General features: G+C 36.9%; 1 protein-coding gene across 6 annotated transcripts in view; it reads left to right on the forward strand.

Annotated features, from left to right (window-relative positions):
* CCDC88A (coiled-coil domain containing 88A) overlaps window positions 1-19,950 on the forward strand; it is a 209,248-nt gene that overhangs the window by 183,657 nt on the left and 5,641 nt on the right. The window contains exons 26-32 of one of the 6 annotated variants that reach the window (XM_006021570.3): window positions 6,008-6,091; window positions 7,218-7,421; window positions 7,754-7,825; window positions 8,374-8,457; window positions 8,805-8,885; window positions 10,960-11,225; window positions 15,175-15,664. In XM_006021570.3, the coding sequence (XP_006021632.1) occupies window positions 6,008-6,091; window positions 7,218-7,421; window positions 7,754-7,825; window positions 8,374-8,457; window positions 8,805-8,885; window positions 10,960-11,225; window positions 15,175-15,664 (1,281 nt within the window). Of the gene's footprint in view, window positions 1-6,007; window positions 6,092-7,217; window positions 7,422-7,753; window positions 7,826-8,373; window positions 8,458-8,804; window positions 8,886-10,959; window positions 11,226-15,174; window positions 17,110-19,950 lie in introns of those variants that run through there. The other 5 variants (XM_014518975.2, XM_014518974.2, XM_006021573.3 and 2 more) reach the window with 5 other exon arrangements.

Raw genomic sequence — 19,950 nt, forward strand, 5'->3', positions numbered from 1 at the left:
AGCCGCCACGTGTGCCTAAATTAAGACCGGCCAATAATGTGGCTCAAATCTTAATACAAATGGCGGGAACTCCTTTGCAGCGTGCATCATCATAATGCAAGAGAAATGCACAATGCAAAGAAGGCTACAAAACAGCGGGAAACACTTTTCTGCACGCGGGTTCTCTATAACAACAGAACACTCCGTCGTGCAAAAGAGCTGCAATTTGGCGGGGACATAATTTAGCGGTGCCGAAGCACACACAATCAAAAATCCACAACTTTGGGTTGTGACAATCCCAAGTCATGTCTCCTGCCATGTATGTGTAGCATGGCAGGAGGCATGATTGTTGGGGTCACAGTTCAGCTTCCATTGCACCGTTTTCTGAATGTCTGCTAGGGGCCTTAAAGGAAATACTTTATAACCTGATCCAGCTTAAAAAAAACACTTTTTCTTGCCTGTATTTTGTGTATTTTGATTTGCTTTCCTTCAGTTACTTTGTCCTTACTAAAGGAAATGATTCTCCCCTCAGATATGATGTTAGTGAGTTATTAAAGGACCTTATCTCCGCTTAGTCTTCCATAAATTCATTAATGAGAAACCCCACTCCAGTGGCGTGGACACTGGAGTGAGCAGCTAGAAGCAGAGGTCGAGAGTTTGAGGCTATAGCAGAAGCGCTCATGGCATAGCCATCTCAGATTCCAATAAATCTGCAAATTCTGCTAAATACCTTGTCACAAGGGTACAAGAAAAGAAAGATTAATGAGAAATTGGTAACATGGTCTCTGACAAGAGAATCTTTTGCATTAGCTGTTGATTCATTGTAAATCAGGTGCTTTGTGAATGTGTCTACTTGGCAGTACAGGCAGTCCTTGGACTTGCAACACAATTGGTTCCTGAAAACCGCGTCTTAAGTTGAAACGCCGTAACTCAGAACCAATTTTCCCATAGGAACAATGTTATAAATGGGGAATTGGTTCCTGAACCAAGTCCCAGTACCCTATTTTCACCAAAAATAACCCAGAATTTTTTACTCAATCAATTATAGATGAGTAATATAGCTACATCAATGTATTTATACTGTAAATAGCAATCATATTGATTTAGAAGGACTACTTTGAGGTGCCTTTGCTGGACTTTTTGAAGGGCTCTTGGTTGGACTTTTTGAAGGGTTCTTGGCTGGAGTCTTCTTCAAGAGTCTTGTCTGCTTGTCTTCCTTCTCCACCAGACCTCTGCCCCAGGCTCCTGACCCCCACCAAAGCCCACTGTGCTGCTGCCCCAAACACAGTGGCCACAGCAGCTGCCCCGTGTCCTGGGCTGGATTTGGCGTGCAAAGAATCCTAGGGTTCACATATGGGCTGGAGCCATAAGTGAGTTTGACACTCCTGAGTTAAATAAAACCTCTCATTCCTAGCTTCTTAGAGATTTGTACTTGTGGTGAATCTCCTAAGAATAGAAACCTGTGCTGACAATGCTGAAAGTAGAAAATAATAGGTATTTAAATGGAGTTCTTTATGAAAGTGTGGAACCACATCATCCACTTTTTATCCCCACTTTTTTGTTTATTTGAGTTTATTACATTCTATGTAAATAGCAAAAAGTGAGATTGATGGTAGATGAAAGTTTTGTCCTCTTTCTTTTCTTTAGGTGTGAGCAAGGAATTTTCTTACTTTATGGAAAGTGCTAGGATCTTAAAGCCATTGAGTATTAGGGGTCCAGAAGATCTAGAGACCTTTTTCCTGCAAAGGAGCTGAAGAGGGAATATCAACTGTTAGATCTTCATCTCTAACAGACTTTGTCTTCTCAAATGCTGTTCTCTCACGCTCTCTCTCTCCGCCCCCACCTTTCTCTCACATTAGTTTCAGAAGATTAAGAGATTTTAGAATTAGAATCCTCAAGAGGAAGTATCATTATCTTCCTCACCTCCTGGCAGTTCACTGGTTCAAATGTCAGTATTCTAATCTGATTATTCTTGGTGAGAAAAGAACTGCTGAAGCCCTAGATCTTAAACTAGAGAACTCTCTTGTTCTTTATTATTAAGCTTCAGGTCAAGTTATCAGGGACTCAATCTCTCTCTTGTATATAAAAATATACCATACCTACTACTCCGTGTAGAGAATATTATTTTTGAAATTTAGAAGTTAATCTATTGTTTTATCATTTAAAATTAATTTGAAATGGTTTTGTATCTTGCTTCTGGTTTTGTGCCTTGTAATCCTGTGAAGGTTTGAAGTGATGATTTTGGGGGATCCCTTGAGTAAATAGTTGCCTGCAAACAGAGGAAACTACAGTCAATCGCCCAGGCAGCTCCTTCCAGGCCTGTGTTCCTGTATTAAATGTTGCTTCTTTGTCTGTCTTTTCCTTCCAAATTATCTTAAAAATGGAATTACACAGGCTTTTCAGAATTTCCCTGTAGTTAAAATCCACTGAAATGTCATACATTGACTTCATTTGGAAAAAAAACTGCTATAATTAAATTATTAACAACTAATTATTAGGATTATAGAGGCTAAAAATGGTCAGGTAATAACTTGAAGTAACTCAACCATTGACCACTCGTAGCCTATACCTGATTTGAATACATTCATACTTAGATTCATAGATTCATAGATGCTAGGGTCGGAAGGGACCTCAATAGATCATCGAGTCCGACCCCCTGCATAAGCAGGAAAGAACTCATCTAGCCTCCTCTTGAAGACCCCCAGGGTAGGGGAGAGCACCACCTCCCTTGGGAGCCCGTTCCAGACCCTGGCCACAGTACTTTGTTTGTAAAGACTCAGTAGTTGTGTGTCAAGAATTTTTATTAGATTACCTTACCCAATTGTTTAGCGGCTGTCTGCTAGCTTTCAGTATCAGTAGGCAAAAGGTTTCCTATAGCCTCTCTGCCTCTCTTCTACTACTGACCAAGACAGCATTGACAAGGGAAGTGAGAACAAAATGTAGAGGAAAGAAGCCCTTTAAAGTGCAGAGACATCAGGACTTGGAAGTTTGACTCTTCCTCCCTCCACTCCACCTTTCAGTTTAAAACATCAGATTAATTATCAGTTGTGGGCCTGCATCATCACCTGCAGGAGTGGTGGTGTAATTGTAATCCCTACAATTAATCAGGGCATTCTAAGACCACCTGAAGATCTATGCCTGCCCCTTTCCTCTGTAGTATCTGTATCTGAGAGTTGACAGACATAGTCAGAAGTCAAAAAAGGACAGTATTTTTATGCTTGCCTGATCCACAGTTCCATAATAGTTTCTGAAACCTAGGAAAGATCAAAACAATGTCCTCCTCACTTGGTCCTGAGAGAGAGAAAAGTATAGCGATTAAAACGCTTAGATAGGTAGGTTTCGTTCTGTAAGAACACATAACTAATTGTGAAGCAGTGCTAGCAAAATTCTACCTGAAAAGGGTTCCTTTTAATAGAGGAACTTTTTATTGCAAGAGGCTCAGACAGAGGACATTGGGCCAGTACACAATGTTTCATATTGCTAGACTTTGTGATGCCATTAGCCTTGCATGTGAAGACAGTGGCAACTACTGTTCACAGGTACTTAACCCTCTTTCTTAAAATCTTTGACTTACCAAGGGATTGATGAAAAGTTATAGAAAATAAGCACTATAAGGAGCCTGAATTGTTTGGGGTTACAACAGATTGGTGACAGTGAATGAAAAAGGACATAATTATCTACTTCTGACTTATTGGCCCTGAAAACCAATCTAAAACTGGTTATTTATATTTCTGTTACAAATTAGTCTGTTGGTTTTGTATGCATTCTTTTGGCAGACAGCGAAATAAAACTGTATCCCTTTACAGGGGTAGATAGAAAATGTGATTTCTTTATGGAGGATTTAACCTCTCTACCTTTTTTAGCAATCTAATATTGAAAACATATTTACTATACTTTTTTCCTATGTAGGTCACAATGCTTCCTGTTCTTCTTCCAATTCTGACCCATGTCAGGGTCTAAAAAGTTGGCTTGTATTAGGGATTTGCAACTTCTCTCTGGTCAAAACACTTTTGTAATTTGGAATTGTGAACATTTTCTTTATGTTGATTGTTTTAATGGTATAAAACTATATTTCATTTACTCGTCTAATGGAAGTTGTAGAATATGCTGCCTTTTGGTTTTATTGTAATATTTCAGGCTAGATTTTCGGAGTCATGTTGCAGACGAGACCTCTAAATGAAGTTTAGTTGAATCCATATGGTCTCATGGTTCTGGTTGTGTGCAGCAGAAATTCTCTCAAAATTCATAGGTACATGGTACATTGTCCTCTCAGCTGAGCCGAAGGTGATAAGGAAACATGGCTAATGATCTTCCTTTAGCTGCTAGTCAGTTCTCCTTTGGAAATTTGGTTTGGAACTGTGATAATTACACTGCCTGCCATATTATGGCTGCCCTCATTACCTCCTCTCCAGTTGTGTATTCCTGTGCAAGACCAAAAACAGTCTTGCCTTGATATGCAAAAGAGATTAAAAGAAAGATTTTAATAGATTAAAAAGTACTTAGCAGCATCCATTTAAATGCAAAAACATTTCCTCATCACTTGTGGCAGGTAATTTTTTTCATCACCATTTTGGTAAAAGATAGGTGGGTACATTTTATTTCATCTAGTAGTTTTTTGTTTTAATTTTGCATAAATCTAATATTAATTTATTCTTATAGGAAACTATATTGGAAATACTGTACAAATTCATTATGAAAATTAGAAAATTTGACTTCTCTGTTGAAGTACCACTCCTTACACTGAAAAAAATATAGAGCAAACACAGATATAGGCACCCTTTGTAGGGAGAAATGTAGAAGCAAAAGTGTCTGAAAATGTGGAAAATGTATATTTAAAAAAATGCTATGTAGGCATGTCATTGTTTCAACAAAAATACTAATGTTAATGACAAAATCTGTGTCCACAAAACTCAGAGAGCAAAAACCTGTAGATCTTTCTGAGCTGGTGGGCTTTGCATCACATATGCTTCATTTGTGATGCATTTTTCATCACAAATGAAGCTAGGGCTTGTACATACATGAGCACCTACGAATAATTTCTAAGACCCTTTCTGTCTGAGATTTGTCTTTACATTACCATTGTTTGCATGTGGCTTCTTTGTTTGGCTATGTCTGCTTGTAACAAGTTACTGCTGCAGAGAAGTCCAGCCAAAAGACAGGAGTAACTTGTGATTTTTGCTTTTTATAATATTTATTGTAATGTTCATGCTGTTTGCAGACATTACATATATTATTTTATTTTGTCTCTGATTCCTTCGTCTGTGTCGAACTACACCCCCAGTTTTGGTTTTTGTGTATATTTGTTTTTAGATCTTCTGTTTGGTTCTTGTTTCCAGTAGACATTTGGTATGGTACCATATCAGCCAATAAATCTTGATTACCAGCATAGATTTCATAGACTAGTGGATTTTTCTAGGAAATAACTACAACATTCTACACTCCATGAATCCCTTGAACATATGTACCTTAGAAAGAAGTGTATAAGCAAAAATGAAAGAGGGAGAGATATTAATAGGTACAAAACATAATGAGTAAATACTGTTAAAAATTTAGGATACAAGTAAATTAGGTAGAAAATCAAAATTAGAAATGGCATTGATGTTATAAGTAGCAAGTAATAAGATACAAACACTTCAAAATGGATATTTTATAAATATTACAAATTAGTCAATTTTCAAAAAAATGTTCACATTCAAAGAAAATTTGTTACTTAATTTATACAAATTCTCTGCAGAGAAGTTCCTTTTGTTTTTTTTCAGGAACTTGGGAGATTAGAACTTTCAAAGTATATTGCATTCCTCATCTTTGTCTTCAGTGCTTTTCTGAGTATATTAAAGGTTTCATAGTATAATTTTCATATTTCATTGTCACGCAGCAGCATGAAAATGATAGTTCTTAGCATAGTATTCATAGCTGAAACTCAACATTCATTTCTGTCCTTAGTTTCAACATTTAACTTCCATCTGTTCTTCTCCCTTTTTTCTTTCATTTCCCTGTTTCCGTTTTTCCTCATGCTATGACATAAAAGTGGTTGCACTGAAAAGACTGCCCTTTTTGAGGAACAGACCGAAGGAAAAAGACAAAATGAAGGCCTTCTACCGTCGCTCCATGTGTAAGATTTTATGACAGTTCAGCTTCTCTTAAATGGCTACACTGGCTTCCATTACTAATTTTTCACTAACCTTTCCCCCGGACTGCGCTGTATTTTCCTGATTTTGCAAGGTGCAAGTCCTGCTGCTATATAACAAGGAGCTGGAGCATTTTTTTCAAAACCTTATTTATATATATATGCTTAAGATAAGTATATATATTAAGTATAAATATGAATAGTATATATTAGTATAAGCATATTGGTATAAGTATATATACTAATATACTTAATATAAATATATAATAAAATATGCGATGCTCACTTCTTATATATAATATATATACACACTTACATATACACATACATATTTTCAATGTATTGTGATTACATGTATTTATATACATATTTACTATATATACACATTGTGCATATATGTGCATATAAGTTCACAGAGCACTTGATAAATTTAGATAGTTTGAAATTTTAGTTAAATTCCGCTTTTTGTAATCATTCTAATTAATTATCTTATTTTTTTTTATTAAAGAATCTTTTGATTGAAAAATAGTGCAAGGATATAAGGTCTGTTGCTCTTAAAATATTTGTCATATTTTTTTCCTACCAAAATAATCTGGGGTTTGTTTTTTTTAAATGACGGGATAGAAATAGCATTGTACAATAAAGATGAATGCCATTTCTTTTCTCAGCCTTTTACATAGTATCATATAATAAAAAAACACAGTATTCTGGCAGTAATAAAGTTACCAGCACTGAATAAATACCCCCTTGCTATTGCCAACACTGAAACTGTATTAGCACCTCTGCCCATTTTACCCTTTTTCATTCCATTTGTCATTGTAAAACACCTTATCAAAGCTTCATACATTGCCTATCATTGTAGCACAAGCATGGCAGTTGTTCCTAATAAAATGAAAAAATCATATCTGAACTGAAAGAAATCTTTGGTGCTTAACACTTTTCATTCATTGAGCTGATTGCATGTCATAACATGGATGATTCTGTGTTTGTAGCTTTCAGTATTCAATATGCTTTAATGCTTAGACAAATATCAAACATTTTGCAATACGAAATAAGAATGAAAACAAATACATTGACCATGCTGATTCATTTGCTTTCATTTGCATCCCAGCCATGAATGACCTGGTGCAGTCCATGGTCCTAGCAGGAGGACAATGGACAGGTAGTTCTGAGCATCTGGAGGGTCCTGATGATATATCTACGGGTAAAAGGAGAAAAGAATTGGGAGCTATGGCCTTCTCTACTACAGCTATCAACTTTGCAACTGTCAACTCTTCTACAGGCTTCAGATCCAAGCAGTTGCTAAATAATAAAGGTATAAGTAGAAGCTCTTTGCACCGTGATGTGATTATGTTGGTAACACTGATTTTTTATGAATCATGGTTTTGTTCCTTCATGTTTTACATTCCTCAGCAGCTAATAACCTGAAAGATTAAATTTCAGTAATAAGAAGTAATTGAATGGGTTTAATTGTTCTAAATGTAAAATACTTCAGGGGTTTTTGTTTTTTTCCTACAGAAGTGCTACATAAGTAAAGATGGAATGGATTTAAAATAATTATTTCATTACATTTTAGAGATGACAGTTTTTAAATTACCTTTTCTCAGTTAATTTTATTTAACACCCTGCTTTGTCTTTTACATGTAGATACTACGTCCTTTGAAGATGTAAGTCCACAAGGTATTAGTGATGATTCTAGTACAGGATCAAGAGTTCATGGTAAGATGTGAACTTTAATAAAGTACTAAATTAAGGATACATTATGTGAATGCTAAAGAAGTTTGCACAAAAACAGTGAATGGCAACATTACAAGTGAGCATGTTTTCTAGAATTTGCATATCACTTAACTCTGTGGTATCATTTCTTCAAACCTAATACTTCCCTCCTTTCTCTGTAGAGCAATTTTTCAGCTAACTTGTATATTTTTAATAGGAAATATCTATAAAGTGCATCTGAACAGGATCCAAGTGTATTGTACATTTTAAAATTTATATGGATTTAATTATGAAATAGAGAACTTTTGACTTAATTAGATTCCTCTTCAATCTAAAAGAAATGATTCACTAAAGTCTAAATTTCTCATTCCTTCATATGTTCATTGAGTAAAAAATGCAAAGTGAGAGCTAAAATAGAAGTAATTAGAATAAGTGAAATTGAAACTACTTTATGAAAAACATTTAAATGACTATAAGCAAAACATCAATAAAGTATTTTGATTTAACATTTTGGAAAGTATTAATGCAATTATTTCCCTTGTATTGGATAGGAGTGCAGGACATTAACTGTGCAGATGCTCTTGCTCCTGTTCGTGGCATTTCAACAATGTGCAGGGTTCCTTGTCAGATCTGTTGTAAGTGACGTAATCACACGCAGCTTTCTGCATGCCGTTCTGTTCATCTATGAAATCCTGGTTTCCCACTAATAAATCTTACTCAGTTCTAAACGTGCACTCTATTTTTCTTTTCCTTGTTACCTTACTGTTCCTGTAGTGCCCTTTTCTAAAGTGTCCTCTTGGACTGCCTGGAAATCCCTTCGCTGTCTGATCTGTAAGAAACAACACTTTGTTCACAGTGGGCATGTTCAGCCTGTGCAAAGTGCATGATACCTGCTTCAGAGCATTCTGTGATCAGAATGTAAAGGTAGTGTCATCTGCTAAAATTTTGTTTATCATGCTGTCTCCTGATTTTTTTTAATTAGCTTCCAGACCAGCCAGCCTTGATAGTGGCAGAACATCCACTAGCAATAGCAATAATAATGCTTCTCTCCATGATGTCAAAGGTATGCTGTAGGTGAATTTACATATATGCTTCATTCCATGATTTCATTTGTAAGATGGTCTCTACTGTATAAAATTCATAGCACGTCTTTCTCTTAACATTTATGCCTTTCATTTTCTAAATTAGGGATGAATATAAACAATGTAGAACTTTACATGCTTGTAGTAAATACCAAAGTAGAAGCAATTACAATATATTAATTTGAAATTATGTCTAAACAAACCTAATCAAAATAGAAAAGAAATATATCAATAAATATTAACCACAAAATGAATTTTAATTCAATAATACTTCAAACAAATAAGTAAGTCTCCTTAATTTGTTGGATAGCATGCATGTGCTGCTGGAATCTTACTGCAGTAAAATCTGTAAAATGTACAACACAAACTAACTGAAATGGCTTCAAAATATATTTATTAATCACCCTCAAAATATGTCGAACTTTGCCTTTAAAAATTAGATAATATTACCATTTTATTAGTAATTTTCCCAGTATTTCCTCTGTTATTTTTTTAAACCATTTTAGTACTGTTTGTGATGGACACTCCACAAGATTTTGTATTTGCTATTGGCTGGAGAATACTGTACATGTTAGAGTAGTACCCATAAGCTCATATGAATAAGAATGCTTGTAATACAGTTGATAGATATTTTCTGGATTATGTCTGTTTGCTGAGAAATGTAGGGATGAATGCTAGTGCAGGATTTTGTTGGCTTTGTTCATTTCTTTTGGCTTTAATGGGTTTGATAGTTTCTACTATGAAAGGTCCTTGAAGTAGTTGGCATCCAAGATTGTATGTAGCACATCAACAATTTCTAATATAAACTATTGATTATCTTAAAATGTAGTTACATTATTTAGAACTAGCAAGAGTTATAATACACATATTATATTATTAAACATAAATTTTGGCACTGTTCCCATAAGAAACGTTAAAAGTTGAAAGGACTTTTTTTTGTACTTATTGCTGTATTCTGCTTTTAGGTCACTATGGATGCTGACAAATGTGGGGAAAAAACAGTGCTTTACCAGAAAAGGAAGCGCATTAGTTCAACTTGGCTCCCTAGCGTCTGTATATATTGGGTGCTTCAGAGGGGCTTTTTGGTGCTTTTATCTAATAGCTGCTTGAATCGGCTATTAGGTAAAATGCCAAAAAGTCCTGCTGGAACACCTGATCTATACAAATGTTGGGCAAGATGAGTCAAACTAACGCAATACCTCTTCTGGGCATTCACTGCACTTGGCATGGGGGCACACTGAGCTTAAAAGTAAAGTACTGTTTTGGTTTTGGTTTGGGGTTTTTTTCGTGTCTGTAAGTAGCCAATCATATTAAACTAAAATTGACATTATAAGGAATACAGACCTAGAAGGGGCTTCCTGGGCCACTGAATCCAATCCCCTGTGTTTTTCTAGCACTTGTTTACCCAAGAGAGTACCAGAATTATTATCACTTCAAATTATCACACACAGCTACCAGATTCATTACTCAAAACACAAAGAACACACTATACCAAGCCATAAATAAAACTGGGGGAAGGGGTGGACAGAGATGAGGTCATTGCCATAGTCCTGCTAGTGCAACATCAGGGAAGTAGTTGGTTAGGAACATCACTTCTGAAATATATATTTTTTTAAACCTTGTTGAAGAATTGACAGATTTTTTTCTTCATATTCCACTTTTGGTGTCTTATTTGTATAAGAGATCACATAATAAGGAGATGACAAATATATACTTACATATGTGAACAAATCCTGTATTGTACCAGTTTGAATCTAGTACTATGGAGACAGAAACAGATTTCAAGTGAAGGATGTTCTTTTATTTGAAAACCTGAAAATTCAGGTTAAAAAGCTGCAACAGGTAAGTCTAGGAAAATAAATTGTATAAAACTTATAGTAGACTGCTTGATTTGAATTATGGAAGAAAACTAGATTCTTCAACATTTTAAAGAAACACGGGTAACAAGTATTATGAATATCTTTAATAGTAGTCCAGGTATTGTTCAGAATGTATTGTTTAACAATGTTCATGTAATTTATGTTACAGAACACTTAATACTGTTTACCCCAAAAGCAGGTGCAGTTAACAACCAAAGCAGACCACAAAGCCACAGCAGTGGGGAATTTAGTCTGCTTCATGAACCTGAGGCTTGGTCTAGCAGCAGCAGCAGTCCCATCCAGTATTTGAAAAGTCACACCAGGTCTAGTCCTGTGCTCCAGCAAAAGATGCCTGACACACTGGACAATCAAGGAAAGCATATCAAAACTGGTTCTCCTGGGAGTGAGGTTGTTACTCTGCAGCAATTTTTAGAAGAAAGCAACAAGATTACCTCAACTGAGGTTTGTAAACAGAAATATTGTAACTTAGCTTTAAGACTACAAAATATCCTATTTTTCGCACAGATTTAATAGGTGCTTCCAGTGTATTTCATTTGCAAGACCCCCTTAAACGATATGAGACATTGTCAGCTTAATTATTAGGTGCAACACTTAGACTTGCTTAACAAGAAAGAAAAGGGTAAAAACATTTCAGAACATATGTAAGACTATGCTTAGTAGGAGCTAAATGGCATTTTGGGATAAGGCATTTTGACTCAGTCTGCAGAGGGGAAAAATATTTCTGCCCACCAGGGACTAGCAGAGGTGCTCAAATGACAGGTATTTCATTTAACTGTCACTGTGCCTTTCCCTTATTAAAAGGGAAATAGATCTTCAACCTACTTTAATTTGAAAACAAAACATTTAAAAGCCTAAGAATCTAGAGATGGTCATCCCTTCTCTGGCCACTGCATTAAGTAAGGAAAGATGAGGACACTTACACAAAATTGTCTGACTGTTGATGCTGTTATTTAGCAATGCATGTGTGAGTGGCTATACAGCATCCACACAGCGCTTTTGATGCTAATAACTGGCAGTTTTAATGAGCAGCGACAAATTAAAGTGATCAAAGTAAAAAGCCCATGTGGAGTCTGCCAAGGAACTCTGTACAGTGTTTGGTGCTTCATTGTATTTTACTTGTTAATTTTAGCAGCTGGCAGAGAAAAAAGCATGTACACAGATTTTAGTTCAATTCTTTATTATAATAAGCTGCTAATAATATAAATTAAGGTCTTAATAAACAGTGGAAAATGCATGTGAATTTTTTTCTGCATATGTTTGTATTTTCAGTTTTGATTCTATGTGGCTGATTTAATTCAGTAAGGTTTTAAGGGCATCCAAGTAGTATTTGGGGAGGGTATGGAGATAATTTGTAGCACACCTGCCAAAAAATGACCCCTGCTGTCCTAAAACATTCTTGCGATTCCCATTACAAGAGATAAAACTAGAAATAGGAACTGTAGAGGAACTCTGTTGTTAGCAAGTCCAGCGTCCTGTTGTTGCAGGCAATTACATCATATATAATCCTTTTTCTGACAATATCATTGATGCCAAGACAATTAAGTTCCCTTGACTTGGTTATGATTTGGAATAAAATTTTATTCTTTAACTGTCCTGATGCTGGAAACAGGGCCATTTATGGCCACATAAAATATTTTGCTCTGGTCTAGATCCAGCTTTTGGGATCTGTACATTCCTGAGGTTAAAACCAGAAATATCTGCATTTGTTTAAAAAAGACCAGATGGCTTCCAAACCTTTCCTTCAAGATTTTCTTTCTGGCTCAAAGACTCTTGTATGCTTGCAGTAGTCCAGCTTCAACAGCAAGGGTATAAAGTGCCCTCACCAGGACTTTAAAGTCTGGTAGGTAAGGCTGTCTTCTGGGAGATGTTTGAACACCCTCAGGCTGACAGAGGTCTAGAATCCACATCTCCAGTCCCTGGGTGAGTGCTCTAACCACTAGACTGTTATGTAAAAAGCGGACATCATCACTATCTCCTCTTGTGGCTGCATTGTTCATGTGACAGGAACGGGGGTGCTGTGCTTTTACTGAACTCAGTGCTCTTGGTGTGAGTTAGGTGTGCCAAGAATGTGTCTAATAAATCCTGCCATAGATGTTTTAGAAACATAAGTGAAGTTTAGGCATCACCCCAGCCCATTCTTAATTACATCAGAGTCAGACTGGAGTAAAGCACCCAGCTGCTCAGACTAGGGTGCTTCACTGAATTTGTGGAAGCCTACCTTTATGAACCTCAGGATCTTTTTAGGTTATAATGTAGATGCTGAATGAATCTAAGAACATACAGGGTTCTCTGGTCACTGGCGTAGAGTTATTCTGGATTCCTTTTTTTGTTACTAAAGCTCCTAAATCCTGCCTACATCCTGTCTCGATACCTGCATAGATCTGACCAGAAATCCATCCCTGTTCACTTGAGCACTTAAGCATATGAGAAAGTCCCATCCTATTTGTAAAAGTAAAACTGTGCTTAAGTGCTGTGCTGAAGAAAGATGGACTATAATATTTGTCAAACAAGTGCTTACGTGCTTTGTTTAATTGAAATCCTGGAGAAAAATATATTAAGCTTGTCACCAGGCTTGTGCTAGTCGGTCTTTCAGAAGCGATCTTCTATAACTGTTTATTACTTGGTGTAATTGAAGTCCACTTCAAGAGCTGGATGCCAACATAGACCTACACTAGAAGTGTCAAAGATACAACCCCACGGGCCAGATGTGTCCCTCAGGGCCCTATCATCTGGCCCATGGTGCTGCAAGCAGCATAGAGGGTATAGGCAACCCCTGCTTAACGCTGTTTCACTTAGCGTTATTTTACTATAATGCTCATTTGAAATTGATACCTGATTTCACTTTGCACTCAGCAAGTTTCATTATAATGCTTGCGATTGCCATCTTGGGTCATTAAAAACAATTGCAATCGCCATCTGGGGTCGTCAGATATTTTCAGTTTCACTTAACGCTCATTTCGCTTAACGCTCAGTTTCTCAGGAACCAGTTAAGAGCGCTAAGTAGGGATTGCCTGTACTCTGATGGCGCCACATATGATGCTCACTCTGGCCCACGCTGACTCCATACCAGGTTACAGTGGCACATCCCAGAGCAGCTGTTGCATGTAACCAGGCCCTGGAGCAGCCATCATGTGCAGCACAGCCCAAGAGTAAGGGTCACATAAAGCCTAGCTCTGGAGCAGGACTCTGAAGCATAACATGTAGTGTCCTCTAGGCCTGTGTGAAACGGCTAGTATTTGCTTTGGATTCGGATTTGGCTGATTCTGGGGACAGTGATTCAATTTAGTGATTCAAATCACTGTCCCAAATTGATTCAGCCGAATCTCCGAATCACCCAGTGGGCCCCGCAGAGCCAGGCACAGTAGCAGCGGTGTGGAGCTGAGCAAGGCAGTGGCTCCACATCCAGCCGCTCACTACCTTCCCCTCACCACTGCTGCTGCCATCGGCTTCTTTGGGTCCAGGGCCTGTGGGATCAGAACAGGGGCGGGGCCCCGCATGGGCTGATATGCCTCAGGCCCCACACCCTGCTTGGGTCACCTCTGCCTGCCTCTGGGGGTCGTGGGCCAGTCTCCGTGGAGACCCCTCCCACCTGCCTGTTCCATCTGGCAGTGGGTGCAGGGCTAATGGGCCCCGGTGCCTAGACAGCATGACCAAGTCCAGTGATGGCAGTGGAGACCGCCAGCCAGCTGTTGGGGAGACGGTGCTACCAGCTGCACACGTCGCAGCCCAGGCTGCCCCTATGCCTGGGCTGGCCAGGAATGAGTGACCCACTGCGGGCTGGATAAAATCCCTTAGTGGGCCAGATTCGGCCCATGGGCTATATTTTGCCCACCCCTGGACTAGACTTTAGTCATTTAATTCCAGATTGGTGAATCCTCTTGTATAGAAAAGGAAACTCATGTTCCTGCTTTTGCATATTGGATTTTTTCCCCCAAGGACTTTCAACCATGATCAGTAAACATAGAAGCTTTCATAACAGTCTCCAGATAGAACTAGTAGCACATGTTGTTCAAATTGTTATGAAATTGATTAATTAGTTATTTAATAGAGGGCAGCTGGGTGAGAAATTCTGATTAGTTGATTCACTGATCAACTTCTTGTTATCAGACAAGAAACAGTAACTCATAAATTGCAGATAGTTTTGCGTTCCATGTGAATCTAGTTCCTTAAAGCCAATGTGTGCAAAAGCTCAGAATTGTATATAGTTTACATACAGGTGGTAAAGTACCTTTTGTGACTTTCCCAGGATTAATTATTCTTACACAGTTAAAATAAATGTAGCGTTACATACAAACTAATTATATGCAGTAATTGGTGTTTATTTTCATGATAAAAAATTGGAAATTAAATGAGAATTATACAATACATTGCTTCGGATATGTTTTGACAGACGAAATCGTCAAGCCAAGAGAATCTTTTAGATGAAGTAATGAAAAGTTTATCTGAGTCTGCTGATTTAGCAGGAAAAGAAAAACTAAGGAAGCAGTCATCTGCCAGCTGTGGCATCATCAGGTCATTAAGTGTGAAAAACACCATCGACTTCTCAGACAACAGGTCAGCAAAACCTGAACAGCTTGTAAGGCCAAGCCCTCGTAAAACTGAAGACACCTATTTTACCAGCTCTTCAATAAAATCTTCATCAAGCACTCAAGGGAAAGCTAAGTTAGTAAAAGAAAGAATACAAACAAATATATCACAACGACAATCAAAAGATTGCAGCCCTTATGCTACTTTACCTCGTGCAAGCAGTGTGATTTCTACAGCGGAAGGAACTACTCGAAGGACAAGCATTCATGATTTTTTATCTAAGGACAGTAGGCAGCCTATATCAATTGATCCAGCACCACCTACAGCTGATAGAAGCACCCCATCAGCATCTAGTGAGTACTGTGTGCACCAACAGTCCTCTAACATTTTTCATTATACAGCTCACATTGTAAATTTTGTTCCACAAAATGATTTATCTGATACAGTTAAACCAGATCACTCAGGATATAAATCTGACAAGTCTAGGACTTCAAGAATGGGAAGATCAAATTTTCTTGACAAAACTTTCTCATTCAGCAGTCTGTCTAGTGATAAAATTGGTGTACCTGACAATGATAGCACAGGGTCTTTTACTGTGGCTCATCTATCCCAGCCATTTTTATCCATTAACACTGAATTGGTTAGTAATATAAGTGGATTACCTCAAAGGTCTGTATCAAAAACAGCTGATCAGACAATTTCCCCATTGGTTAAATCTATACAGAAAGATCAAAAGCAGTCTTTTGATAACCAGAAGTCTGATAACAGTAACCTACCATCATCTCTAAGTAGTGATTTTACTACTGCTGCATGTGTAAATACTAGTGAGAATGAATCCCCATTACTGGTTTCTGAAGATAATCAAACAGTTTGGTATGAGTATGGTTGTGTATGATAAGAGAGATGCAATATTAAATATATATGTTCAGATATAGAATTTAGTAGTTCTCATCAATATGCTGGTTTAGGGAATGTTCCACTAAAATTAAAAAGTAGTTTTCTTGTAGGTCTGTGTTTTTTTTATCTATGAATGATGATATAGTGCTCATCTGTGAATGATAGCATGTGTATGAATGTAAAATTGTAACCACACCAAAGCTTGCATGAAACCATTAATTGCACTGTATATTTTTGCATGCCTTTAAAAGCCTTAATATACAAGCTAATGTTCTGTATTTTTGTCACTTGTTACCAGTATTTTGGGTTTTTTGTACATTACTGAATGCATGTTAAAGAAGTTGCATGCTCCGTTGCCAAAAATGGCATAACGAACTAAGTGATTTTCATCAAGACAATATTTCTCAGCTGTATTATTTGCTTTCAGATGCACAGCAACTCATAGATTACGTATTTTGAGTAAAAATGCCTATGCTTATTTTTTGCTTTCACAACTACAGTACTACTACGAAGAAAATGTTCAGAAAGATTTCAGTGTCTTGCTTTTTATTTATATCATGTTTTTATGTGTCATTCTGCTCAAGGAGTAAGTTATAGTGCAAATAATTCAGTGCCTGTAGTTTGCACAATAAATATGGGCTGCTGTTCATATTTATTAAATATCTGAACTTTAAATGCATTGTTAAGTTTCATAAACATAAATGGTAATTTGTGTTTGAAAGATAGCAACCAAACTAAGTTTAGCATTTGCATTGAAAAAATCTCCCCCTTCATTCTTTTCTCTTTCCTGTGCTCTGTCTTCCAATGTCTGATGTACAAAGGTGGTCAAGTGTGCTCTGTTCATTTGGAATCAAGTAACATAGTTTTATGAGTATCTTACAATGTGTAATAATAAAAACCTTTACTAATTATGGTGGAAATTCTTATTATTTCTTCTGCTCAAAGACAGCACTGGTGAATTAGAAAATGAGGCATATAAAGATTTGGCAATAATATTAACTTGTAGTGCAGCTCAAGTCAAGTAAATTTAAAAAAATGAATTATAAAATATGTCAGCTCAGGAATAATTAATGAAATCATCTGTTAAACACAAGATGGCCAGTTAAACAGAAAATGCCAAAAGGGAACCATTTAAAATGTGGTAAATAAACATTTTAAATAGAGCTTTAAAATTATACCAGACATTAGTTAATATTTAAAATGATTGTAGAAATTAGACCCTGATGCAGACATCAACATTGTTTTAAGAAATAAAAACATTGTTACAGACATTTAGGGCTGACATATAGTTGTATTATAAAAAGGAGTTTTGCAATATGCAAACCTGCAGAAATCTGTCTAATAGTGACTTTTGAATTCTAACTTCTAGATTTGTTCTTTGACCTTCAGTTCTGTAGGTCACAGCATAGCCAAAAGGAGACATTGGATTTCACAGTCTCAGGCCAGCAAGACGGCAGGAGTGCTGTAAGAACAAGTACTGTAGTGTAACAGGAGAGAAGCACTAGTTTTTGTGTGTCACTTCTCTAGGAAAATCTCCAGCTGATGTAGGAGCATCACTGATAAACTCCAGAGGAAGCCACTTCTGTGTCTCTTCTGCATTATGTAGTACTTCTGAAGGTGGGACTGGGAAGTGGAGAAGGTTAAGTATCTTAGAGATTCCGTAAGAGAAAAAGTATGTGTTTTTCAAAGTGATGTTCACACACATCACATATTAACGGGATGTTAACCCTCCCTTCCCCCCCCACCCCACAATCTAGTTATGTTCAGAACCTCCTATTCATGTCATTGCTAGATCTCCTCTAAAGTTAGTGCCTGGTATAAACACAAAAAGAAATAGTCAGCATACTTCCTTCCTTCTTCTCACATATATAGAATATAGTAATCTTGAATCACTTCGTTTTGCTTCCTTTCTTTTCGTTCCATATGTGATTAATTCCATTTTAACATATGTAGAGCAGAAATAAATTTTACAAGTTATATGTTCTGTATAATCTCATAGATACGAATTCCTGCAGTACCTGACATGAACTCGGAAAATAAACTACAAGCATTAATATTTTTTAACTAATGGCAAGCTAAGTCTTGTAAGAACTGACAGCTTATTTTATTCAGGTAAACACCACAAATGGCATGGCATATCTGTTGGTATTCAGTAGCTAGGCCAAGGATTGAAAGGAAAAAAATTGAGTTTTAATGTATCCTCAAACTATGAGTTATCCTCAAACCAAATTAAGTTGAGGCAGGGGAAACTTGCCAATGATGTCATCTCTGAATCACTCTAGTTCTTTCCTAAGTACAAGTTTTCACAAACAAATTAATTTGGTGACTAATACAATATCTATAATTTAAGGCAACATTTACCTAATTATATATAAAATAATTTCATTGTCCTGTGCTAGTTTTTGTCTTGTGCATATGACTGACCAACCAAATTACAGATGTGCAACTTAAACCACTTCCAGGAAGAGCACACGCCAACTGCTGAAACTTCCTTAGCCTGACAAAGGGTTTTTGAACCCGAAAGCTTGCTTAATAACTATTCTCCAACTATTTGGGTTGGTCTAATAAAAGATACCAGATTCACCCAAGGAACCTTGTCTGTTAAACCACTTCAGCACTTGATCCTAATTTATCCTAAAACTTTTTATTTCACTCTGGCAGTTGGAAGTAGACTTTGTTGGTGTAATTTTTCTTTACAGTTACTTGCAAACGACTTTATGTGCCAGAGTAAGGTAAAATAATTTAAGTATTAATGAGAAGCAGCTGGTTAAACCGCACAGCTTTAATTGGGGTTCTGAAATGGTCTTTTCCAGCCTGAATCATTACAACTTTCTGCTTTTTAGATTTCTGACAAATGTGTTGCATACCAGCGATAGCATGATTTTTAAAAGTAATCCTATTTTCCTGACATTTTTACACTGGGCCTGTTCTTGGCTTATTGTGTAGTACGAGAACAAGAGCAGGCCCCTTTATAAGGCAGTATTTCATTACATTTCAAAAACCCACTCTTGTCAGCTTATTAGTTTATTATATTTGAAAGAAAGCATTCTCATAAAGAGGGTTTTTCCGTGTTCGTCTGGACTTCCCTGCCTGTCAAATGCCAACACATGTTGATTCCATCTTTTAGTTTCTGTTTAAGTTTTGGACGACCGCGGGATTTTTTAGATCCCCTCAGTGTTGCTCCTAGATCAGTCAGAGGGCTCTCTAACAAAGCACATAATGCATTCATTTCTTGCTCTCAGCTATTGCAGTTCTAGTTCCCTGCTGGCCTTAGTCAAGGAAAAACTAGGCTAAAAAAGTATTTTGCATGACAATTTAGAGCACTAAACATGTAACCACCAGTCAAAAATGGTTGTTGGGCATTAAGTATTTGTATCATTATAAACAGTTTTGCTTGCAATGGAAGGTTTGCTTGACACTGCTTTTCCAGGTGAACAGTAAGATATTGCATTTTGCATGTTCCATGTGCTGCATGCAAAGGTTATTTCCCATTTTACAGAGTTTCAGTAAGTATGCATAGCTACCTGCAGCTAGGGTGAAAAAATAAAAATTGAACCAGATTCTCTGCTGGTATAAATGGATGCAGCCCCATTTATTCTAACAGAGTTTTGTTTTTCTTTCATGCTGGCAGAGGTTCTTTAAATGTTGATTTTATCCTCTTGTGTTTCTTAAATACTTGATTTCTTTTTTCAATGCAAAAATAAAGGTGAATTGGCTACAGGCCTATGGTAAATAGTAGTAA

This window comes from Alligator sinensis, unplaced genomic scaffold (genome assembly GCF_000455745.1).
Source record: "Alligator sinensis unplaced genomic scaffold, ASM45574v1 scaffold432_1, whole genome shotgun sequence".
Taxonomy (NCBI): domain Eukaryota; kingdom Metazoa; phylum Chordata; order Crocodylia; family Alligatoridae; genus Alligator; species Alligator sinensis.